General features: G+C 42.8%; 1 protein-coding gene across 1 annotated transcript in view; it reads right to left on the bottom strand.

The window, feature by feature from the left end:
• Positions 1–17,650, bottom strand: part of Aldh7a1 (aldehyde dehydrogenase 7 family member A1) — a 44,117-nt gene extending 26,467 nt beyond the window's left edge. The window contains exons 1-7 of the mRNA XM_008841008.2: positions 17,431–17,650; positions 16,333–16,386; positions 15,402–15,467; positions 8,209–8,289; positions 7,140–7,263; positions 950–1,082; positions 377–421 (exon numbers count right to left, since the gene is read on the bottom strand). Of these exons, the coding sequence (XP_008839230.1) occupies positions 377–421; positions 950–1,082; positions 7,140–7,263; positions 8,209–8,289; positions 15,402–15,467; positions 16,333–16,386; positions 17,431–17,622 (695 nt within the window). The 5' untranslated portion in view covers positions 17,623–17,650. The remainder of the gene's footprint in view (positions 1–376; positions 422–949; positions 1,083–7,139; positions 7,264–8,208; positions 8,290–15,401; positions 15,468–16,332; positions 16,387–17,430) is intronic.
• Positions 17,651–20,427: the final 2,777 nt, after the last annotated feature.

Genomic DNA, 20,427 nt, shown 5'->3' with positions numbered 1-20,427 from the left:
GGGGGGGGTTGTTGAACCTCAAAGTCATAAACTTGTTAGTTACCAATTACAGCCCCAAAATTACCAGAGTATTTCTTTTACACTGCAGATGTTTTTATTTTCTGAGTAATTAAAAGAATGTCTAGAAAAGCTCAAGTTCAACACTGTCAATACCTGGCATGCTTCCAGAAGAGGTAAATTAAACGGCTCAGTTCAAAAAGAGCCACATAAACTGCAAAATGATATAAAAGTTTTATTGCAACCAAGGGGGAAAGAGGGAATCTGAATTCTATACTTGAATAAACATGACAGCTTCCCCTCAGATTGAAAACTCAGGGTCTATCAAATCACCCTTTCAAGGTTACACTACACTCAGAAAAAAGCCACACATACTTACTTTGTGACTGCTACGCTAATGAGGGAAGTTGTTGGAGCTCCTTTCCTAGAGAAGGGGTTTTTTTTAAGAGAGAAAAAGGAAATTAACATGAGGGAAAACAAATACCTTTCATTACAAAGCAAAAGCATAAAATGTGGTGGCCCATGCCTGTAATCCCAGCACTTAGAAGGTGAAGGCAGAAAGATCCGGAATTCAGGGTCCTGCCCCAAAACATAATAATATATAATTATATGCATATACATATATATAGCTATGAAATGGAGGCCATTTTATGAAAGACTGAACCCTTAACTGTGGATCCCAACCCCAGGCAGTATTAGAACTGAATTATATACTTCTACCTGGAGTGAAAACAGCTGGGAGGGGAAAGGGGACACTATTATATCACAACATAAGCTTGTATCACCAATGGAAAATATGAATGACAAGTTAGTGCAACTAGGACATGTGACTTAGTGTGTTAACTGAGAAGTCTAGGAAACATTTCAATATGTCTAAAATCTTTTAGTGGTACATGAAATAGCTACTTTTATCATCTTCTTACTACCAGATAGGAAGATGGAAAGTTCTTACCAAAGGCAGACATTTCCTGAGATCATGGCAATGGCATTGTTCCAGCCGTACACGGCCACAGGGAAGTTGAAGGCAGTGATGATTCCAACCAGGCCTAGTGGATTCCACTGTTCAATGAGAGCATGGCCAGGTCCTGAGAAGTGGTGGGCATGGAGCAAGTTAAAAACAAAATCTATGGGGCTAGAGTGATGGCTCAGTGGTTAAGAGCACTGGCTGCTCTTGCAGAGGACCTGGGTTTAGTTCCCAGCACCCACAAGGCAGCTAACAACCATCTGTAACTCCAGTCCAAGGGATGCAGTGCCCTCTTCTGGCCTCCAAGGGCACTACATGTACATGGTACACTTACATGCAGGCAAAACACACATACATATAAAATAAAAATAAATATGTAAAAAAAAATTAAAGAACAAAGTCTAAAGCCTTTCTTTTCAGAACAAAAGTATATGCGCCAGACCAAGGAGGATTCCAGATTCTTCCATGGACCGCTTCATATAGCTGTAGGATATGAGCACACTGTTTAATGTAAAACAGAATTGTTTCTTACTATACTATCACTTGTGTTGTTTTGTTTGCTCTAAAGATTTATGTTTGCCTGCATAAGTGCACAAAGGCCAGAAGAGGGCATGTAAGTGCCCACAGAGGTCAGAAGAGGGCATCAGATCCCCTGGAAATGGAGGCACAGACAGGTGTTAGCCACAATATGGGGGCTGGGAACTGAATGATCCCCAGTCCTCTGTAAGGAGCTAGTGCTCTTAACCACTGAACTACTTCCCCAGCCCCTACTATACTATCTTATCAACCATAATGGTTGATTATGCTTCTGCACTCAGGACCTGCAGAGCATCAGCAGTCCTGTCTGAGGGATAAGACTCATCAGCAAGGTGTAAGAAGGACCCTAAGAGACGTGATCACAAAGGGTAAAATGTGAACAGAACACAGGACTTGTGATGCTCAGGTGTCTGTTCTGTATGCCGAGCCTGGGCCAACTTCCCTAAATTCAAGACAAGAAAGCTCATGCATAGGTTCATGTTGAATGAATTACAAAAATGTTGCATTCACTGTAAGAAAATTAAAAGTATAAATAGAAATATTTGTATTTGGGCTAGGGATGTAGTTCAGTTGGTAGAGGGCTTGCTTAGCCCTGGCTTCGATCCCCAGCACTGCATAAACCTGGTTCAGCGGCACACACCTGACATTGAGCACTCAGGATGTAGAGACAGAAAGATCAAGAGTTCACGGTTATCCTCAGCTACATATTTACATATTGAGTTCAGTCCAGCCTGGAACACATGGCATGCCATACTTTTTTATAAATCATATTTTAATTGCAAACTTTAAAGCTAACCATAATCCCATGAGGACTTATTTTAATCAAAGGCTGGGGGGGGGGGGCAGGGAAGGGCAGAGCAAAGCAACGTGACTGTTCGCAGATCTGGTTTTAAACCTACAGACCAAGTGGCAGGGATGTGGCACTCCCTCAGGTCACCCCCTGGGGTGGGGTTGGAAGCCTCCCAGCACTTCATTCCCAGGCCTCCTAAGTGGGGAGGGGGGCATCCTAATCCTTCCCTGTCAGGGCCAGCCTCCTCTCCTGCCTTTCCTTCTCTTCTGCCCTGCCACCATCAGTCCCTAGCTTACAGCCTTCTGGAGTCTTTAAGGATACTACAGCGACTCAGTAAGTCCAAACTCTCACAATAGGGACCCCATCCCTGCACATCCCTGCACTGTACCCTCCAGTTGTACAAATGCAAGGCGGTCTCCACATAAACCATGTTCTTCCATAGTAATTTTTTTTTTTTTTTTGAGACAGGGTCTCAATATATAGCCCTTGATGGCCTGAAACTGGCTATATGGATCAGGTTTGCATCGAATTCAGAATCACCTTCCTCTGACTCCTCAGGACAGGGATTAAAGGCATACACCACCATGCCTGGTCATTCTAAACTTTTATAGAGGCTTCTTCCCTGATTGAAGTAATCTTCTACCCCAGTAGTCTACCCCCAATTCTGTCTCCTCTGAGGCCTTAACTTAGGCTATCTTCCCTGGGAGGCCTTTCTTAATGGCATGCCCAGACTAGAGTAGGAACTCCCCATACACACTTACCATCTATGCTCTAACCCTCCTCTGTTCACCACATTCCATTACAGCTACCTGACACACCCCAACACTCTAAAACAAGGATTTATAAGCTTAGGAATTGTAAGGCTGGAGCTATCACCTATTAGAACCTCTGCTACCTGGAAAACATTCCATAGCATTTTTAATGCATATTAAGTCAAAGTTATCCCCAAAGATTCTGCATGCATGATTATGGTGATGATAGGTTTGTTTTCATTTGTTTTTAAATATCTTATTTATTATTTTTATTTTATGTGTATGCATGCATTGCCTGCGTGTAGGTAAGTACACCTGTGTTGTGCAATGCCCTTTATTTTATGTGTATGCATGCATTGCCTGCATGTAGGTAAGTACACCTGTGTTGTGCAATGCTCTCAGAGGACAGAAGAGGCCATCAGATCCCCAAGAACTGGAGTTACAGACAGTTGCTAGCTGCCATGTGGGTGCTGGGATTTGAACCCCAGTCTTTTGCAAGAACAACCAGTGTTCTTAACCTCTGAGCCATCCCTCCAGCCCATTTTCATTTTTGTTAACGTGGTGGTGTTCATCTGGAGGCCAGAGGACAATTTGTGAGTTAAGTCTCTTTATTCCACCATGTGGCTTCTGGGGTTTGACACTCAGGTTGTCAGGCTTGGCAGTAAGCATCTCTACCTGTTAAGCCACTGCACCAACCCTTGTTTTGTTTTTTGAAGCAAGATCTTAACTCTGTAGCCCATGTAAGCCTGGAACTCATTAAATAGCCCAGGCAGCCCTCAAACTTGCAGCTATCCTCTCACCCCAGATCCCCAAATGCTGGTATTAAAAATGTAAGCCACGGGGCAAGAGAGATGGCTCAGTGGTTAAGAGCACTGGCTGCTTTTGAGAGGAACCTAGGTTCAGTTCCCAGCACCCACATTGTGGCTAACAACCATCCATAACTCCAGTTCTAGGGGAATCCAATGCCTTTTCTGTCCTCAAAGGCATTGTACAACCCAGGTACAGTTACATACATTCAGGCAAAATACTCATATGCATAAAATAAAAATAAATTTAAATAATGTGAAGTACCATACCCGGTTGTTTTCTTTTTTTAATTTTTTTTCTTTTTTAAGTGTAGGCCATGGGAACTTAACCCAGGTCCTCTGCAAGAACCGCTCTTAACTGCTCTTAAGAGCTCAGTGCTCTTAACTGCTGAGCCATCCCTCCAGCCCCCTAATTTTTTTTCTTAATGTGCATGCAGGGGCTAGAAATGTTACTCTGAGATATGGTGCTTGACTAACATGCATGAGATCCTTTTCTTGCAATGTCAAAAATTTCTAAATGTATCATAAATACATAAATTACAACTGGTAATGCAAACACTATAACAGGTATAAGTCAAAGAAGTTATTGGCTTATACAATATATTTCCCTAAACTGGTAGTTTACTTTTTTTTTATTGTTTGCATTTTATGTGTATGAGTGTATTGCCTGCATGTAGATTATTGCCTGCATGTAGATAAGTGCACCCATGTCGTGCAGTGCCCATGGAGGACAGAAGCTGTCAGATCCCCTGGAATTGGAGTTATGGATGGTTGTTAGCTACCATGTAGGTGCTGGGATTCAAACCCGGGTCTTCTTCAAGAACAACCAGTGTTCTTAACTGCTGAGCCATCTCTCCAGCCTGTTTACTAACTTTTTAAACTGGAAACTTTTCTTGAAAGTATCCAGCAGCAGCCAGACAGATGACTATTCCAGGTTCATTCTGTTGCTGTGATAAAACACTCTGACCAGAAGCAACTTTGGAAGCAAAGGGTTCATTTGGCTTACACTTCCAGGTCATAGTCCACCATTAAATGAGGTCAGAGCAGGAGCCTGGTGACCAGAACCACATAGGTTCTCACTCACAGGCTCATGCTTAGCTAGCTTTCTTATATAGGCCAGGATCACCTGCCTAGGGATGGTACCACCCACAGTGGCTGGCCCTCCTGCATCAGTAAGACAATCATCACCTACAGACATGTCCACGGGCCAATCGGATCTAGCAATTCCTCAGTGAAGGTTCTTTCAGAAGACCCTAAGCTTCTGTAAAATTAACAGTTAATGCTAACTAGGGTATTACTCAATAGGTACAGATGCTTGCTACCCAGCTTGATGACCTGAATTCCATCCCTAGGATCCACATGAGGGAAGGGAAAATCAACTCCTACACACTGTCCTCTAACCTCTACATGTATACCTACACATGTGTACATTAACACATAAATAGCAAATAAATAATATAATTAATTTTAATGTAATTTATGGGCTAGTGAGATGGCTCACTGAGTAAAGGCACTTGCTGCCAATCCTGACAATTTGATTCCAATCCCCAGAACCAAACGTGGTGGAAGAAGAGAACAGACTCTTGCAAATTGTCCTCTGACTTCCACATACACAGGCCATGGCATGCACATAATTGTACACGTGCACACACATGATTAATTGTATGAAGGAAGCCAGGTGTGGTGGCAATCACTGTCAAATCTCAATCAGGATGCTGAGGCAGGAGGACCACCAGGTCAAAGCCAACTCGGGCTATGTACTAAGATTGTCTTCAAAGAAAATGACTAAGGCCTCTCTTGCTGTACTACATAGCACCTTCACTGTACTGAAACAATTTTCAAGGCCTATTAAGTAGGATAAAATATAGTTTGATACTAATTCTTTTCCAAGTAAAAAACATATTTGTCTGTATGTGAACCAGAATGCGAAAGGATGCACAAGAAATCAGAAACCTTCACGCTGCCCTGGGGTCCTACAGAGTAGCAAGGGAGGAAAGGAAAAAAAAGCTTTCATCCATTTTATTCTAATTTAATTCCCTTTTTTCTTTCTTTCTTTTTTTTTTTTTCTTTTTTCTTTTTTATTTTAAGCAGGGTCTCATGTAGCTCAGCTGGCCTGGAATTTGTTATTAGCCAAGGATGACCCTGAATTTCTGGTCCTCCTGCCTTCACTCCCAAACTCTGGGACTACAGGTATGCACATCCATGAGTGCTGGGATTTAATCATAGGAGGTAAGCACGCTACAGAATGAGCTGCACTGCAGTTGCTAATTTTCTTCTATGCATATATCATATTTTTAAGAAACTAAGCCTGAAGGCCAAGACATAATGACATATGCCTTTAATCTCAGCACTTGGAAGACGGAGACAGATAGATCTCTACGAGTCAAGGCCAGCCTGATCTACGTAGTGAGTTCCAGGCCAGTTGGACTACAGGGAGACACAAAAAAAAAAAAAAAAAAAAATAGTACAAAAAAAAAAAAGTTAGTACAACCTTCTCAAAAAACTGTGGGTTTGTTTTTTTTTCATAAACACTGTCAGTATATGTAATAATCTTCTAAAACCAGACTAAGACTTCTCTGCAACTTAGTATTTAAGCCATTTCTAATATATGAAACCACAATACAAATCTTCACACATTTTAGAGTATCTATTTAGATGCTTAAAACTGGCTTTAAACTTAACCTTCTTTGGACATATTTCCAAATTATTTTCTGGATGGGTTAAAAGAGTAGCTTAGCCATGAATTTGCCAACACTGGGTTTTATCTTTAAAACAAAACAAGGGGCAGGGAGAGGTGCTTTCCCCCAAGCCTGAAGATCTGATTTGGGTCCCCAGGATTCACATAGTGAAACGAGAGAATTGACACCCACAAGTTGTCCTCTGGCCTCCACAAGCGTGCAGTGGTGTGCACACCCCTCCCTACCCCATACCACACAAAATAAATAAATAAACACACTAAAAAAATATTTAAGGTACTTGATTTAATGTTTCCAAAATGTTTCCATTTGTTTTTCTTAGCAATTCTGCTTTGCAAACTATTCATAGCAGAGTTTGATTGGGGGGGGGGGTGCTGTTTTGTGTTTTTTAGTGTGTATGTATGCACATGTGTGTGGAGGCCAGAGAAAATGTGCAGTGAGTTCTCACCTCCTTCTATTCAGACTGAGGATTGAGCTAAAATCGCCAGACTTGGCAGCGGTGCCTTTACCTGCTAACTCATGTCGCCCTGCACACAAGAGTCTTTGAAGCTCTATGTCACAGCTCTGAATGCTTAGCTTATCTGACTTCTGGCTTACTTTCAGAAGGCAAGATGGGTCCTCCGATCATCCTTGACAGGCCAACAGCGTAATCACAAATGTCCACGTACTCCTGAACCTCTCCCACGCCTTCCACTAAGATCTTTCCCATCTCCAAAGACACCTAAGAATATAAAATCCAAGCAGAATTTCTCCAGCAGTCACATTTCACAGTTTAAACATTACACTGAGAACAAATGTAAAACGTTGTTTTGTGTAGTTAATAAACTAAGAAAAATATGCTCATTTCCCTGACTTTTTCTTTTTTAAAATATTTCTTATTAATTCTCTGAAAATTTCATATATGCATGCAATATATTTTGTTTCTGATTTGTCTTGTTTTGTGTCAGGGTCCTACTATGCAGCTTGGCTATCCTGGCACTCCCTGTGTAGACCAGACTGGCCTTAAACTCACAGAGATCCACCTGACTTTGCCTCCCAGTGCTGGGATTAAAGGTGTATGCCTCCATGATAGGCTGGTTTCTGAAGAATTTTTAAACCACAGAATTTTTTCACTCATCTCTCTTTCCTCTAAAAAAGGAATTTTGAATTCTTCTTTTTTAAAAAAAAGTCACAATCTTAGGGTATGTGAACATACAACATTATTTTTTTTTAAACTCCACAATCTTAGTTTGACAAGGTGGTCCATAACTATAATCTCAGCAGTTAGTAGACTGAGGCAGGAGGATCACTTGAACCAAGACTATAAGGCGCAGCAAAACCCCAGTCTCAAATAAAACAAAACAAAATGTATATACAGAAATGTGACAGCATATTCTCAACTCAAAGGATTATATAAACAGTACAAAAATACTTTAATGGGACTGGAATGATGGTTCGGCTGGAGGGATGGCTTAATGGTTAAGAACACTGGCTGCTCTTGCAGAGACCTAAGGTTTGGTTCCCAGCACCCACATGGTGGATAACAATATCAGTAACTCCAGTTCCAGGGAATTCAGCGCCCTCTTCTGGCTTCATGGGCATTGCAATACATGTGGTATACTTTCATACATGCAGGCAAAACACTCATGCATATAAAATCAAAATAAACTTTTAAAAAATACTTTACCAAGTTTCCCAGTACACGGATCTTCTCCCGCAAGGCATCACCAATCTGTCTTACTATTTCTCCTCGCTTTGGGGCAGGAACCTAAGAAAAGAGTGGGATTTGGGTGTATGATGCAAAGTTCACATCATGATGCTAGATTCGCACAGTGGAAGAAAAAAGCACAGCCACATCAGAGGAGACTTTCTAGATCACATCAGTGCCATGATGTGGCTAAACACATTCCTGGAGCTCATCTCTTCCGGGAGCTACGGAGGGAATGAAAAGACAACAATTACAGATTGCTACCGAGGATATAAAGACAAAGACTCTACTGAAAGACAGAACCGCAGACAGGGAAAACCTAAGGTTAGATCGGAGCTGAATCCTGAAGAATAGAAAAAGTCAGCCATGAGAATAAAAAACACAAGACAGAGGTCATGAAAAATAAGAGTTGACTGGGAAGGCCAACACCTCTCCAAAGAGCACCAGGCATGATGGCACACACCTTTAAGCCCAGCACTCAGGAGGCAGACACAGGTGGATCTCTTGTGAGATTGAAGCCAGCTGGGTCTACGTAGTGAGTTCTAGAGCAGCTGAGGCTACAGGAAGACCCTGTCTCAAAAAAGAATGAGAGAGACTGACTCTCACCCTAGGTACAATACAAAACTTGCCATGGTTCCTAAGGTGCTTTGTGTACCTTTCAATAGCACAGTCTGCTGGACAAAGAATAAATTGAAGGGGGAAGAATAGAAGCAGGAAGATCAAGGGACATTAGCTCAGTTGGTAGAGGATTTGCCTAGCGTGCACAAAGCCCTGGGTTCGACCCTTAGCACCACAGAAGCTGTGCATGATGGGGCACACCTGCAATCCCAGCATTTGGGGACTCGAAGCAGAAGATCAGAATTTCAAGATCACCCTTAGCTACTCTGTCAGTTCTATGCCAGCCTGAGCTATATGAGACTGTGAAAGATAGATAGATGGAAGGAGGGGAAGGGATGAAAGAGGATGGTGGGGAGGGAAGGGAAAGAATCATATAGTGGCCTGAACAAAGAACCGGCCAACTGAGTCTTAACACTGAAATGGTAACAAGGGAGACGAAATGGGGAAGTGGATCTTCCCTGGAAGAATTGGCAGGACAGTACACTAATAGATGTAGGAAATGAGGGAAGTGGAAGAACTAAAGATGACCACTCATAGGTCTCTGCCTTGAAAAGCTAGGTAGGGGCTGGTGAGAAGGCTCAGTGGATAACGAGCCTGCTGCCAATCTGACAACCTCAGTTCAATCCTCAAGACCCACATGGCTTTGAGAGAGATAGGACTCAGACAGCAAGGCCACTAGGCCAGACAAGAGCTCACATTATCTGGGCCACAAAAATGGCAATAGAGATTGCTGTGGTTTGGGGGTTGTGTCTTCAGGACAGACATTAATGTCGTATGTTAATGGAGTTTGGAAGTGGGTTCTTAGGATTAGATGAGGTTCTAAGGGTAGTACCCTATCACTTCATTAGCGGCATTGAAAGAGGAAGAGTAACTTGAGCTAGGACATCTGTCCAGCCTTGGAATTCTATTGAAGAATCTCCAACAGGAAGGCTGACCCCAGATATGGCCCCTCAACTCTGGACTGCCCAGCCTCCAGAACTATGAAAAATAAAATTCTGTTTTTTATAAACTGCATTGTCTGTGATATTTAGTTATAGTAACAACAAAAAGAAAAGACACAGAGCCATGTAAAGTAACATGTTCAAGACTTGATAGTAACTTAGTGATTGATCACTGGTTCTCAAACACTCATGGAATTTTTACAACCAGACTCCATTCGAGAGATCAAGGATCAGGGTTGGAAGAGGACACTAAGAGAGGAACAAGAAACAAAGAAGATGGCCACATTTCCAATGTGACCTTGATTGGTCCTAGATGAGGGTATCAAAACCCCTAAAGGCCAGGCATGGTAGCATATACGTTTAATCTCAGCATTCAGGAGGCAGAGGCAGGCGGATCTCTGTGAGATCAAGGCCAGCCTAGTATACATAATGAGTTCCAGGCCAATTGGGGCTACAGGGAGACCCTCTCTCAAAGAGACAAAAAACAAAATAGAAACAAAAACTCCTAATAGCTGGGGACATATCTCAGCTGATAGAATGCTTGCCTAGCATGCACAAAGCCAGGACTCAGTCCCCCGCACCACATAAAGTTGGGCATAATGGCACATGCCTATAAGCATAGCACTCAGGAGGTGGAGGCAAGAGGATCAGAAGTTCAAGGTCATACAGAGTAAATTAGAGGCCATGGGGTACATGAAACCCTATCTTTATTTTGAAAAAATAGGGGCAGGGAAGGGGTGGCTAGAAATGGCTCAGTGGATAAAGGCACCTGCAGACCTGAGTTCAATCCCCAGAACTCAATGTAAAAGGAGAAAACTGACATCCACAAGCTGGCCATGGCACACACACACCCACTCACATAAATACACATGTACACACATAAAAATTAAGCAAATAAAAACAGAATGAAAAAACTAAGGAGATGAAGAGAGGGCACAGCAGTTAAGAGGACTTGAGCTCTTGCAGAGGACCAAGGTTCAGTTCCTAGCAACCACATGGTGGTTAACAACCTTCCAAAACTCCAGTTCCAGGGGATCTCGATGTCTTCTTATGGCCTCTGTGGGCACTGAATACCCACGAACATACATGCAGGCAGAACACTCATACACATAAAATAAAAATAAATAAAACATTGGAAAATAATAGCCTAGGCTTGGTATGTGATGTGGACACACTCATGCTAAACAACTACCTGCCCCACCACCACCACAGTTAAGAAGAAATAGTCCGTTAACAGACCCCTGTTCTCAGGGGATAGAAGAGTCTCCAGCTTTTTCTCCTTAGCAATGGAGGGCACACAGAAGACACAGAAGAGCAGAGACAAGGGCATCCTGGGATAAATCCAGTTCATGAAGACAAGCAACAAGTCTCAGTATTCCCAGCCAGGCTCTCTGTGGTAGGTTTGTTTGGGTTTTGGTTTTGGTATTGGGTTTTTTGAGACAGGGTCACCCCCAATTGACCTGGAACTCACTATGTAGGCTGGCCTTGATCTCACAGATATGCACCTGCCTCTGCCTAGAATTAAAGACATATGCCACCACACCTGGTTTTCTGTGAGTTTTCATTAAGAGAAAGAAATCAGTTTTTAGTTAGGCATGGTGGTGCATACCTGTAACAGCACTTGAGAGGTAAAGGCAGGAGGACCAGGAATTCAAGGCCAGTCTCAGCTACATACCAAGTTTGAGGCCAACCTGAGCTTTTAAAAAAAAACAAAAAAACAGGTTTTATAAATTACTTTTCCATATATTTATATGTTGGTTTTGTTTCCTTTGAAATTCCAGGCTTAACTAAATTGAACTAAATGAAACAGTGGTTTGTCCTAATGCTGGCAAAGCCAGCAGAAAGGAAGAGGGTCAAACAGAGTGGCCAAGCAAAGTAGCCCCACAGGCAGGATCCGAGGAGAAGGCTGTCGGCAGGACAGCAAGCTCTGATGTTCTTGCTTGAGGTCCAGCTACCTTATCTTTCAGTCACTGCCCCTCTGGCCAGAGCCCAGGAAGATGGTTAGGAAAAACTGTCTCAATCCTAGACTTTGAACTCAGTTGCTTAACTCAGATTCTAACAGGTAGGTTCTGAACTGACTCAACTTACAATCATCCAGGAAAGTGACCTGTTTTGATTTATCCCCCACTTCCACCCCCTTCTCCAGCAGGAGCTCTAAGATGCACAAGTTGCTGAAGGGACACTGGATATTGAGTTTGGCCCTATGGGGCAAGGCAGTAGGCTGCCAAGAGATCATGAATGCAAAAATAGCAAAAAAATACAACACAATATTCCAGGAAAATCCTCATGACAACCACCACCACAGCAAAGCAAAGACAGACTTAACAGTCAGTTAGGGAGAGGTGGCAAGATGGTTCAGCTGATAAAGGCACTTGCCACACAAGCCTGGAGATCTGAGTTCAATCCCCACAATCCACATAAAGAAGAAGGAGAGACCTGACTGCACACAATTGACCTCTGACTTCCACCTGAGCACCATGGCCCACACACTCCCACACTCACATCATGCACACATATAAAGATAATAAATAAAATTTAAAGTCAGTTAAGGAAAAGACAGACCTTGAAATCAAAACTATTTTCAAACATGTTTCTATTTTCCAAGCATGGTGGTGCACAACTTTAATCTCAGCAGACGCAGGAAACTGAGACCAGACTAATCTAAAAAGACCAAAAAAAAAAGTGTCTTTATACTTTTTATCCTCTATAAACACTCATGAGCAGTAAATGTTTCTGATTAAAAAAGGTGAATAATTCCAGCACTTGAGAGACTGAGGCTGGAGGGTTACCAGCTCAATATCTGCCTGAGCTACAATGGAATTTATCTCCAAAGAAACCTGTTGGAGCCAAACCTGATGGCTCACACCTCAGGAAGCAGGCAGATCTCTACGGGTTCTAGGCCAGACCAGTCTACATAGTAAGTTCCAGGCTAGCCAGGGCTACATAGTGAGACCATGTCTCAAAAAAATAAAAAAGGGAGGGGGGGGCTGGAGAGATGATTCAGTGGTTATGAGTGCTTGTTCCACAATTATGAAGACCAGAGCACTAATCCCAGCACCCCCATAACAAGGCAAAAGTCCCCACAAATGCCTGTAACACCAATGCAGAGTGAGGCAGAGACATGATGATCACTGGGGCTTGCTGACACCCTCTTCTGGCCTCTGTACACATGCACACAACATATACACAACACATAAATAAATAAAACTTCTTTATATAATTGGGTCAGTGAGGTGGTTCAGCGGGTAGGGGCACTTGCCACCAAGCTGGATGACCTGAGTTGGATCCCCAGGACCCACAAGGTAGGACAGAGATGATTCCCTCAAGTTATCCTCTGACCTGTATGTGTGGCAAATACACATAGTCATACATACACAAAAATAAATGTAATTTTTTTAAAAGGGAAAAAAATGTGAAGTTTCACTGGCATTTTACAAAATGGAGCTGGAGGGATAGCTCAGCAGTTAAGAGCACTGGCTGCTCTTACAGAGGACCTGGATTCAATTCCCAGTACCCACATGGCAGCTAACAACCATCCATAACTCCAGTTCCAGAGAAATCCAATGCCCTCTTCTGACCTCCTTGAGCATTGCATGACACAGGTGCACTTACCCACATGCAGGCAATATACTCCTATACATACAATAAAAATAATAAATAAAATAGTTTTTAACAAGTAATGTATGTAGCTAGGCATAGTGGCACATGTCTTTGATCCCAGCACTCGGGAGGCAGAAGCTGGTGGATCTCTGTGAGTTCAAGGCCAGCCTAGTCTACAAAGTGAGTTCCAGACCAGCTGGGACTACAGGGAGGCGCTGTCTCAAAAAAAAAAAAAAAACAATGTATGTAAAGAGTGGTGTAAACAATGAAAAGAATGTGCTTTGATCATTGCAACAGCAGCTACACTAATGCAAAATGTTAGCAAGAGGAAAAAGGGAAGAGGTAAAGGGGACAGACGAACACTGCATTTTCAGCTCATTTTTCCCTAGACCTAAATTTTCACTAAAACAATTTTTAGTTCTTTAAAGTGAATACACACACAGAAAGGAAAAAAAGTAATAATTTAAACATTAAACATTGGGCCAATGAGATGGCTCAGTGGGTAAAGGCATTTGCCTGGCAACCTGAGTTCTAGCCCCAGGAACCAGGCAAAGGTAGAAGAGAACTAACGCTACAAAGTTGTCCTCTGGCCTCCATACACACTCTGTGACACCCACACCCACATCATGTATGTAGGCACATACACATTAACAATCAACTTCTTAAAAAATCATGCATTAACTTGAGGTTGGTATACAATGCAATCCTAAAATCTTATATACATCATACTATAGTAATCACATCCATGGAGTATGCACATGAGAGACTGAAAAGAAATGCACCAAGACATTTCTAATAGATAACTTTTGCATTGAAGAGGTTGGGGTTAAGAAGACTAGGTTAAAGGCCAGGTGTGGTGGCACACGCCTTTAGTCCCAGCACTTGAGAGGCAGGGCAGGCAGATCTCTGAGTTCAAGGCCAGCCTGATCTATATAACAAGTTTCAGGCCAGCTGAGGCTACAGGAAGACCCTGTCTCAAAAAGACCAAAAAAAAAAAAAAAAAAAAAAAAAAAAAAAAAAGGGGGGGGGGGGGGGGGGGGGGGGAAAAGACAAAAAAAAAAGAAAAGAAAAAAGAAAAAAAAGAAAAGAAAAAGAAGTGGGCTGTTGAGATAGCTCAGTGGGTAAAAGTGTTTGCAGCCAAGTCTGATGGGCCAGCACAGTTTTACAATCTACTGATGCTTGCTGCGTGTGAGCCATTGTGTAAACACTTCACATGATTAAGTCAACTGCCCTTCCCTTTTAAACTTTTTTTACTATTGTTTTTATTTTATGTGTATGAGTACATTGCCTGCATGTATGTAAGTGTACCTGCATTGTGTAATGCTCTCGGAGGTCAGAAGAAGGTGCTGGATTCCCCTGGAACTGGAATTATGGACAGTCGTCAGCCACCATGTGGATGCTATGAATCAAATCCCAGTCCTCTGCAAGAGCAGCCAGTGCTCTTAACCACTGAGCCATCTAAAACACTCTGGGGAAGGCAGAGGAACACCGGAAAAATTCAAGTGATGTTTTCTCTCCTGTACTCCCCACTTCACCACAGCTAGCCCCCACCTAGCAGCAGATCAGTGAGACCCAGACCAGTACCAGTCACAAATTTCTCATTGGCTTTTTTATTAACACATGATGTAGATTCAGAGATGAAGAAGGCACATTCTGCCTCAAAGCCAATGAGAAAATATGGTGGCTGCTCTAGAGCCTAGAGCAAGGCATGCTGACATGCTATGGAAACACTTTCTCTGTTCAGTCAGGAAGGATGGAAAGGAGGAGGAGCAAACAGATACTTTGACATAGATCTTCCACTCTTTTGTTCAATTAGAAGTTCAGGGGGAGGACGTTCATAGCTCCAGTTTATACTACATCAATACACTTTTAATGTATTTAAAATTACCCATGGCAGGGAGGAAACTATCTCAGTTCCAAAGAGCACACATCTCAGCACTATGCGATGTTCAGCCATCTTTCATAATATAGCAGGTGACCTGGTTGTGCTGAGACCATCAAGGCTATACTTACATCCGCCCAAACTTTCCAAGCTTCTCTGGCTTTCCTTACGGTTTCTTCATAGTCTTCCATACTGGCCTAAGTTAGCAATTGGGATGAGAAAAAAGGAATGAAAAGGAATAATTTCCTTCTGGAATGTACATAAAGTGGAAAATGAATCTCCCTAGGAACCATCTTTGATAATGATTTCAACAGTCTGTAATAGTAAGAACTGTCTAGGCAAGGGCTGAAGATGTAGCTCAATGGTAGCACTCTTGACTTGCAAGAGTGGGGCTCTGGGTTTAATCCCCAGCCCCAGGAACAGGGGAATATCAAATTAAGCTAAAAGATAAATTAAAAACTAACTAGAATCTAATAAAACAAGAGGTAATCCAACTGTGCTTTAAAGCTCTGCTTTCAAAGCATGGTCTGTTTAGCCTTACCAAGAAACAACACCTGATTCATATTAGAATAGTGGGACCTCGGGCTCCAACCCAGATTTGAAGAATCAGAACTTTCATTCTAACAAAACTCTGGAATGATTCAGAATCAATACCTAAAATGGAGACTAGAAATGTAACTCAGTTGTAGAATGCTTGCCTAGCAAGCACAAAGCGCAGGGGTCGAGCCCCAGCATGAACTAGAGGTGGTGGTACAGGCCAATGGATCAAAAGTTCAAGACTATATAACAAGCTCAGAGCCAGCCTGGGCTACATGAGACCCTGAATCTGAAGCAATAACAACAACAAAAATACCCCCTCCCTAATCCTCTCTGTGATTCACCTTTTCTAGCTTACACCACCCCAATCAGTAGGCAGTCTCCCCCAGACATTCTCTGAAGGAAAAAGAAGCATTTTTCTTTACATTTTACACTGTATTGCTCTTGAGTTTCCTAACTGGCATCAGCCTCTAAAGAAAGCTTTTTCATTCATTCTCTTTAACAGCTTGAATTTTACAAACTTACCTGTCGAACTCTTGCAATTGGTTCATTGTTAGCTGGACAATAGGTTGTAATAACCTTGAAACAAACAGAAAAAGATGACCATCACACATAGAAATTGTAATCATTTCCAAATGGAGGGAAGGAAACTTTAGGCTAACTTCTATAAGGCTAGCCCACTCTACAGAGGTTGGGTCTTGGATTTCTCATCTAAGCATTAGGAATATAAGACCCATGCTTTGTTATCTAAGTACTAGGTACATACACACAACACCACACACACTCACACAAACCTTACTGTAACCAGTTATCCAATTGATGAGTTTAACTGCTCTTCTCCCTTACTCTGCCTGCAAAAGGCCTATGAAACTCCAATTGGTAAGGTAAAATGAAGGTGCTGCTAACAAGCCCTCTAGATTTTATCAAGAGCCTAAGGACTAGATGCCACACCAAAAAAAACAGGATGAAGTGGGCTGAGGGTGTAATTCAGTGGTGGAGTGCGGGGTGTACACGGCTCTGAATTCAAGCCTCGGAGCCCAAAAGAAAAAAAAAGAAACAGGGTGAAGCTCCCAATTACAAGGGAACAATTAAAATCACCTACATCTTCTACAGCTTACCATAGCCAAAGAGACGTTTCCCATAACAAAGCAGTTCTAATAGTCGAACGTCACGTGCTTCTGGGAAAAAAAAAAAAAAGCTTCCTTTCCTTCGAAAGTATGCTGCTTTTTCTTAAAATTGGGCCACAATAACCTGACTGCTCAGTGCATTCTATAAAACGTTTATCACAGTGTTGAACTCTGAGCAATAAATACTGAAAGCCAAGTCCTCAGGGGGAAAGTGGACGAGTTTTAGCAAGCACAAGCTTGCTACGGACCCCAAGCAAGACTGCCATACGGTTTGAAGCAAGTGTGAGTTTAGCCTTCCTACCAGCTCCAAAATGCTTTCGATTCCAAATGGCACACAAAGTGCCAAAATCTAAAGTTTGCTTCTTTTCTTCTTTGCTAAGACACTCTTGGTGAGCAAACTGCCACTATGCAGCTTCAAAACTTCCCAACCAGTCCCTTCTGCCACAGCCCGGCCTCCCAGAGCAAACCTGGGCTGCATATTGCAGCGCCCGCATACCTCTCCCCGGCCGCCCCAACTTCCATTATACACGCCCTCGTTCTCCTCGCGCAACCCCAGCTCCTGCAGCCAAGCATATTGGGGCTGATTGATCAGTAGGGTGGACATCAGGGCGGCAGGCCTGCTCCCAGGGCCGGAAAATCTGCTGGTCTTCACAGCTTGCACTCGGAGCGCGCGGGCCAGACGCCACATACTGAGCTCAGCACTAAGATAGAGCTCCGCCCCCGCCCCATAGAGACCGAGGTGCAGGCCCCGCCCCCGCCCTGTGACCTCCCACCTCTGCAGTTGTCCTTCTTGAATACAATTTGCCTTACTGTCCTTGACAAGAATCAGAGGATGCTTGTGGTCCCATGGGACTTGGGGGCTGAAACAACTATTAAAATAAACAACTACAGTGGTTTTGCAAAGGAGGTAATTCCACTTTGAGGAACAGTGTCTTTAAGAACATCTAGAAGGGATAGGGCATGTTGATGAAGCTATCAGTTCAATTAGAGTGTGGCCATGAGGCAGAGAGCTAGCATATGTGTACGGAGCAGCACCCTCTGACAGTCTGCAGAACATTCTAACCCCACTTGCAGTCTTAGGCTGGGCCAGGTTCCTGTATTCAGCAAAGGTGACTGCAATGAGAGTGTTGCCCTCACTCAGAACCGGTCAGTGCTGGGAGAAGTCTTTAGGTCAAGGTAAATGACAATTTTAAGACTACCATAAAATTTCAGGAGGAGTCTAAAGAATTTGATGCATGCCTATCTATAACTGTTTCCTGTGTATGAATCTAATTTTAACTCAGATGCTTATTCCTCTGTCTATGGAGCAATCCAGTCTCCTACTTAACAGGACCAAAGGAGGAACAGCTACTGCTCTGAATCCTGGCATTCACTGCTGCTGTGGTTATTATTTGGCTTCCTGTGTTGTTGCTAGAGATAGCAGTCTGCATCCCTGCAAGTCAAACTTCCTGGGCTACTTCCTGCAGAGAAGGGATTTGGTTTCCTGGGTAGGTTGTAAGCAAAACTCTGTTGATATTGTGGTCTAGTCAGGGTCTTCACATTCTGTCTCTCAGTATTATTGTAAAGGCTAGATGGACCATGAATGTGGTGGCATGATGTTTGTACATAGTAACATGAGGCCCCTTGGGGATGAAGCAAGAGTGGTAGAAAAAATGGTACCATGTAACAGCCAGGGATTCAAGGCCAAGGACAGCAGTCCCACATTTCTGTATCTTGCAATAGAATTCCAAGTCTTAAGCTTTAATGTGTGCGGGACTGGAGGGATGACTCAGTGGTTAAGTGCACTGAATGCTCTTTGCAGACAACCAGTATTTGATTCCCAGAACCCACATGGCAGCTAACAACTGTCCTAACTCCAGTTCTAGGGGATCCAATGGGACCTCCAAGGGCACTGCATGACAAGGGAACACTTACACACATGCAGGCATTACACTCATACACATAAAAATAAAAATAATAAATAATTTTTTAAAAAAAGAAAGCAAGATAGGCAGTGGAGGTCTGCAGCAGCTGAATGGGGTGGGGACAGTTAGAGAATGCCCAGATTAACAGGGTGGGATTTGGGCTATATTCAAAAATAGACGATAGAAAAACAAAAGGAAAAAGGTATGTTTTCTGAGTTATAACTCAGAAAGAGGTATGGCATGGTGGCACATGCCTTTAATCCCAGCACTGGGGAGGCAGAAGCAGGTGGATCTCTGTGAGTTCAAGGCCAGCTGGTCTACATATCGAGTTCCAGGCCAGCTGGGGCTACAGGGAGACCCTGTTTCAAAGACCAAAAAAAAAGAAAGAAAGAAAAAGGTAGTCTTAGCAGTGAGGATCTTTAAGGAACTATATCAAGGGAGGGGCTTCTAAGCATGTAAGTGTGTGTCTCATAAGAGAATATTACTCCTCCCATCTTTTTTATTTTTTGTTTTCTTATTTTCATATTAAAATATTTTATTTTTATTTTTAAATGTTTTATCATTTTTTATTTTATGTGTATGAGTGTATTGTCTGCATGTATATAAGTGCACCAGTGTCATGCAATGCTCAAGGAGGTCAGAAGAGGGCATCGCATTCCCCTTGAACCAGAGTTATGGATGGTTGTTAGCCACCATATATATGTGTGCTAGTCATCCTGGGTCCTCTGCAAGAACAGCCAATATTCTTAAGTGCTGAGCCATCTCTCCAGACCCTCAGCCCCTTATTTTTATTTTTTATGTGTATGAATGTATTGCGTGCATTGTATGTAAGAGCACCCATGTGGTAAAATGCCTGCACAGACCAGAAGAGGCCATCAGATTCCCCTGGAACTGGAGTTACAGACGATTGTTAACTGCCACGCAAGTGCTAGGAATCAAACCCCAGTCCTCTACAAGAATAACCAGTGCTCTTAACCACTGAACCATCTCTCCAGCCCCTCCCTATCTTCTTAACATGCCTTCAGGTATAGCCTAGTTCTTGAAGTTTCTCGAATTGCCAGCTTCCTGGAGAGCATTTTCCTGCCCAGATGACTGACAGGCCCATTTACTTAACTCCTTTTTTAATTTTTTGGGACAGGTCCTCATATAGTCCAGGCTGGGGTAAACTGAAAAATGTTTCCTCTATAATCAGGAAGGCCTTATAGCCTCCACCAGATAATTCTAACATCTGATAACACTTGCAGCAACTTAGTTGGCTACAAAATCAACATGCAAAAATAAAAGGATTTTGGGTTTTTTGTTGCTGGTTTTTTTTGGGGGGGGGGCTTTTTTGTTAGTTTGGTTTGATTTTTTGAGACAAGAGTCTTATGTAGCCCAGACTGGCCTCCCACCCATTATATAGCTGAGGATGACCTTGACTCCTGCCTCTCCCTCATGAGTGCTGGGATTATAGGCATGTACAACCATAATCAAGTTACATAGTGCTGTAGACTGACCTAGGGCTTCATAAATACTAGGCAAACACTCTACCAAGGGAGAGCTACATCACACAGTGGCTTTTCTATACCACAATGATAAACACACTGAGA

The sequence above is a fragment of the Nannospalax galili genome, unplaced genomic scaffold (assembly GCF_000622305.1).
Source record: "Nannospalax galili isolate Female #2095 unplaced genomic scaffold, S.galili_v1.0 scaffold490, whole genome shotgun sequence".
NCBI classification, from domain to species: domain Eukaryota; kingdom Metazoa; phylum Chordata; class Mammalia; order Rodentia; family Spalacidae; genus Nannospalax; species Nannospalax galili.
The sequence above is the reverse complement of the archived record's forward strand: the minus strand, read 5'-3'. Positions and strand labels throughout refer to the sequence as shown.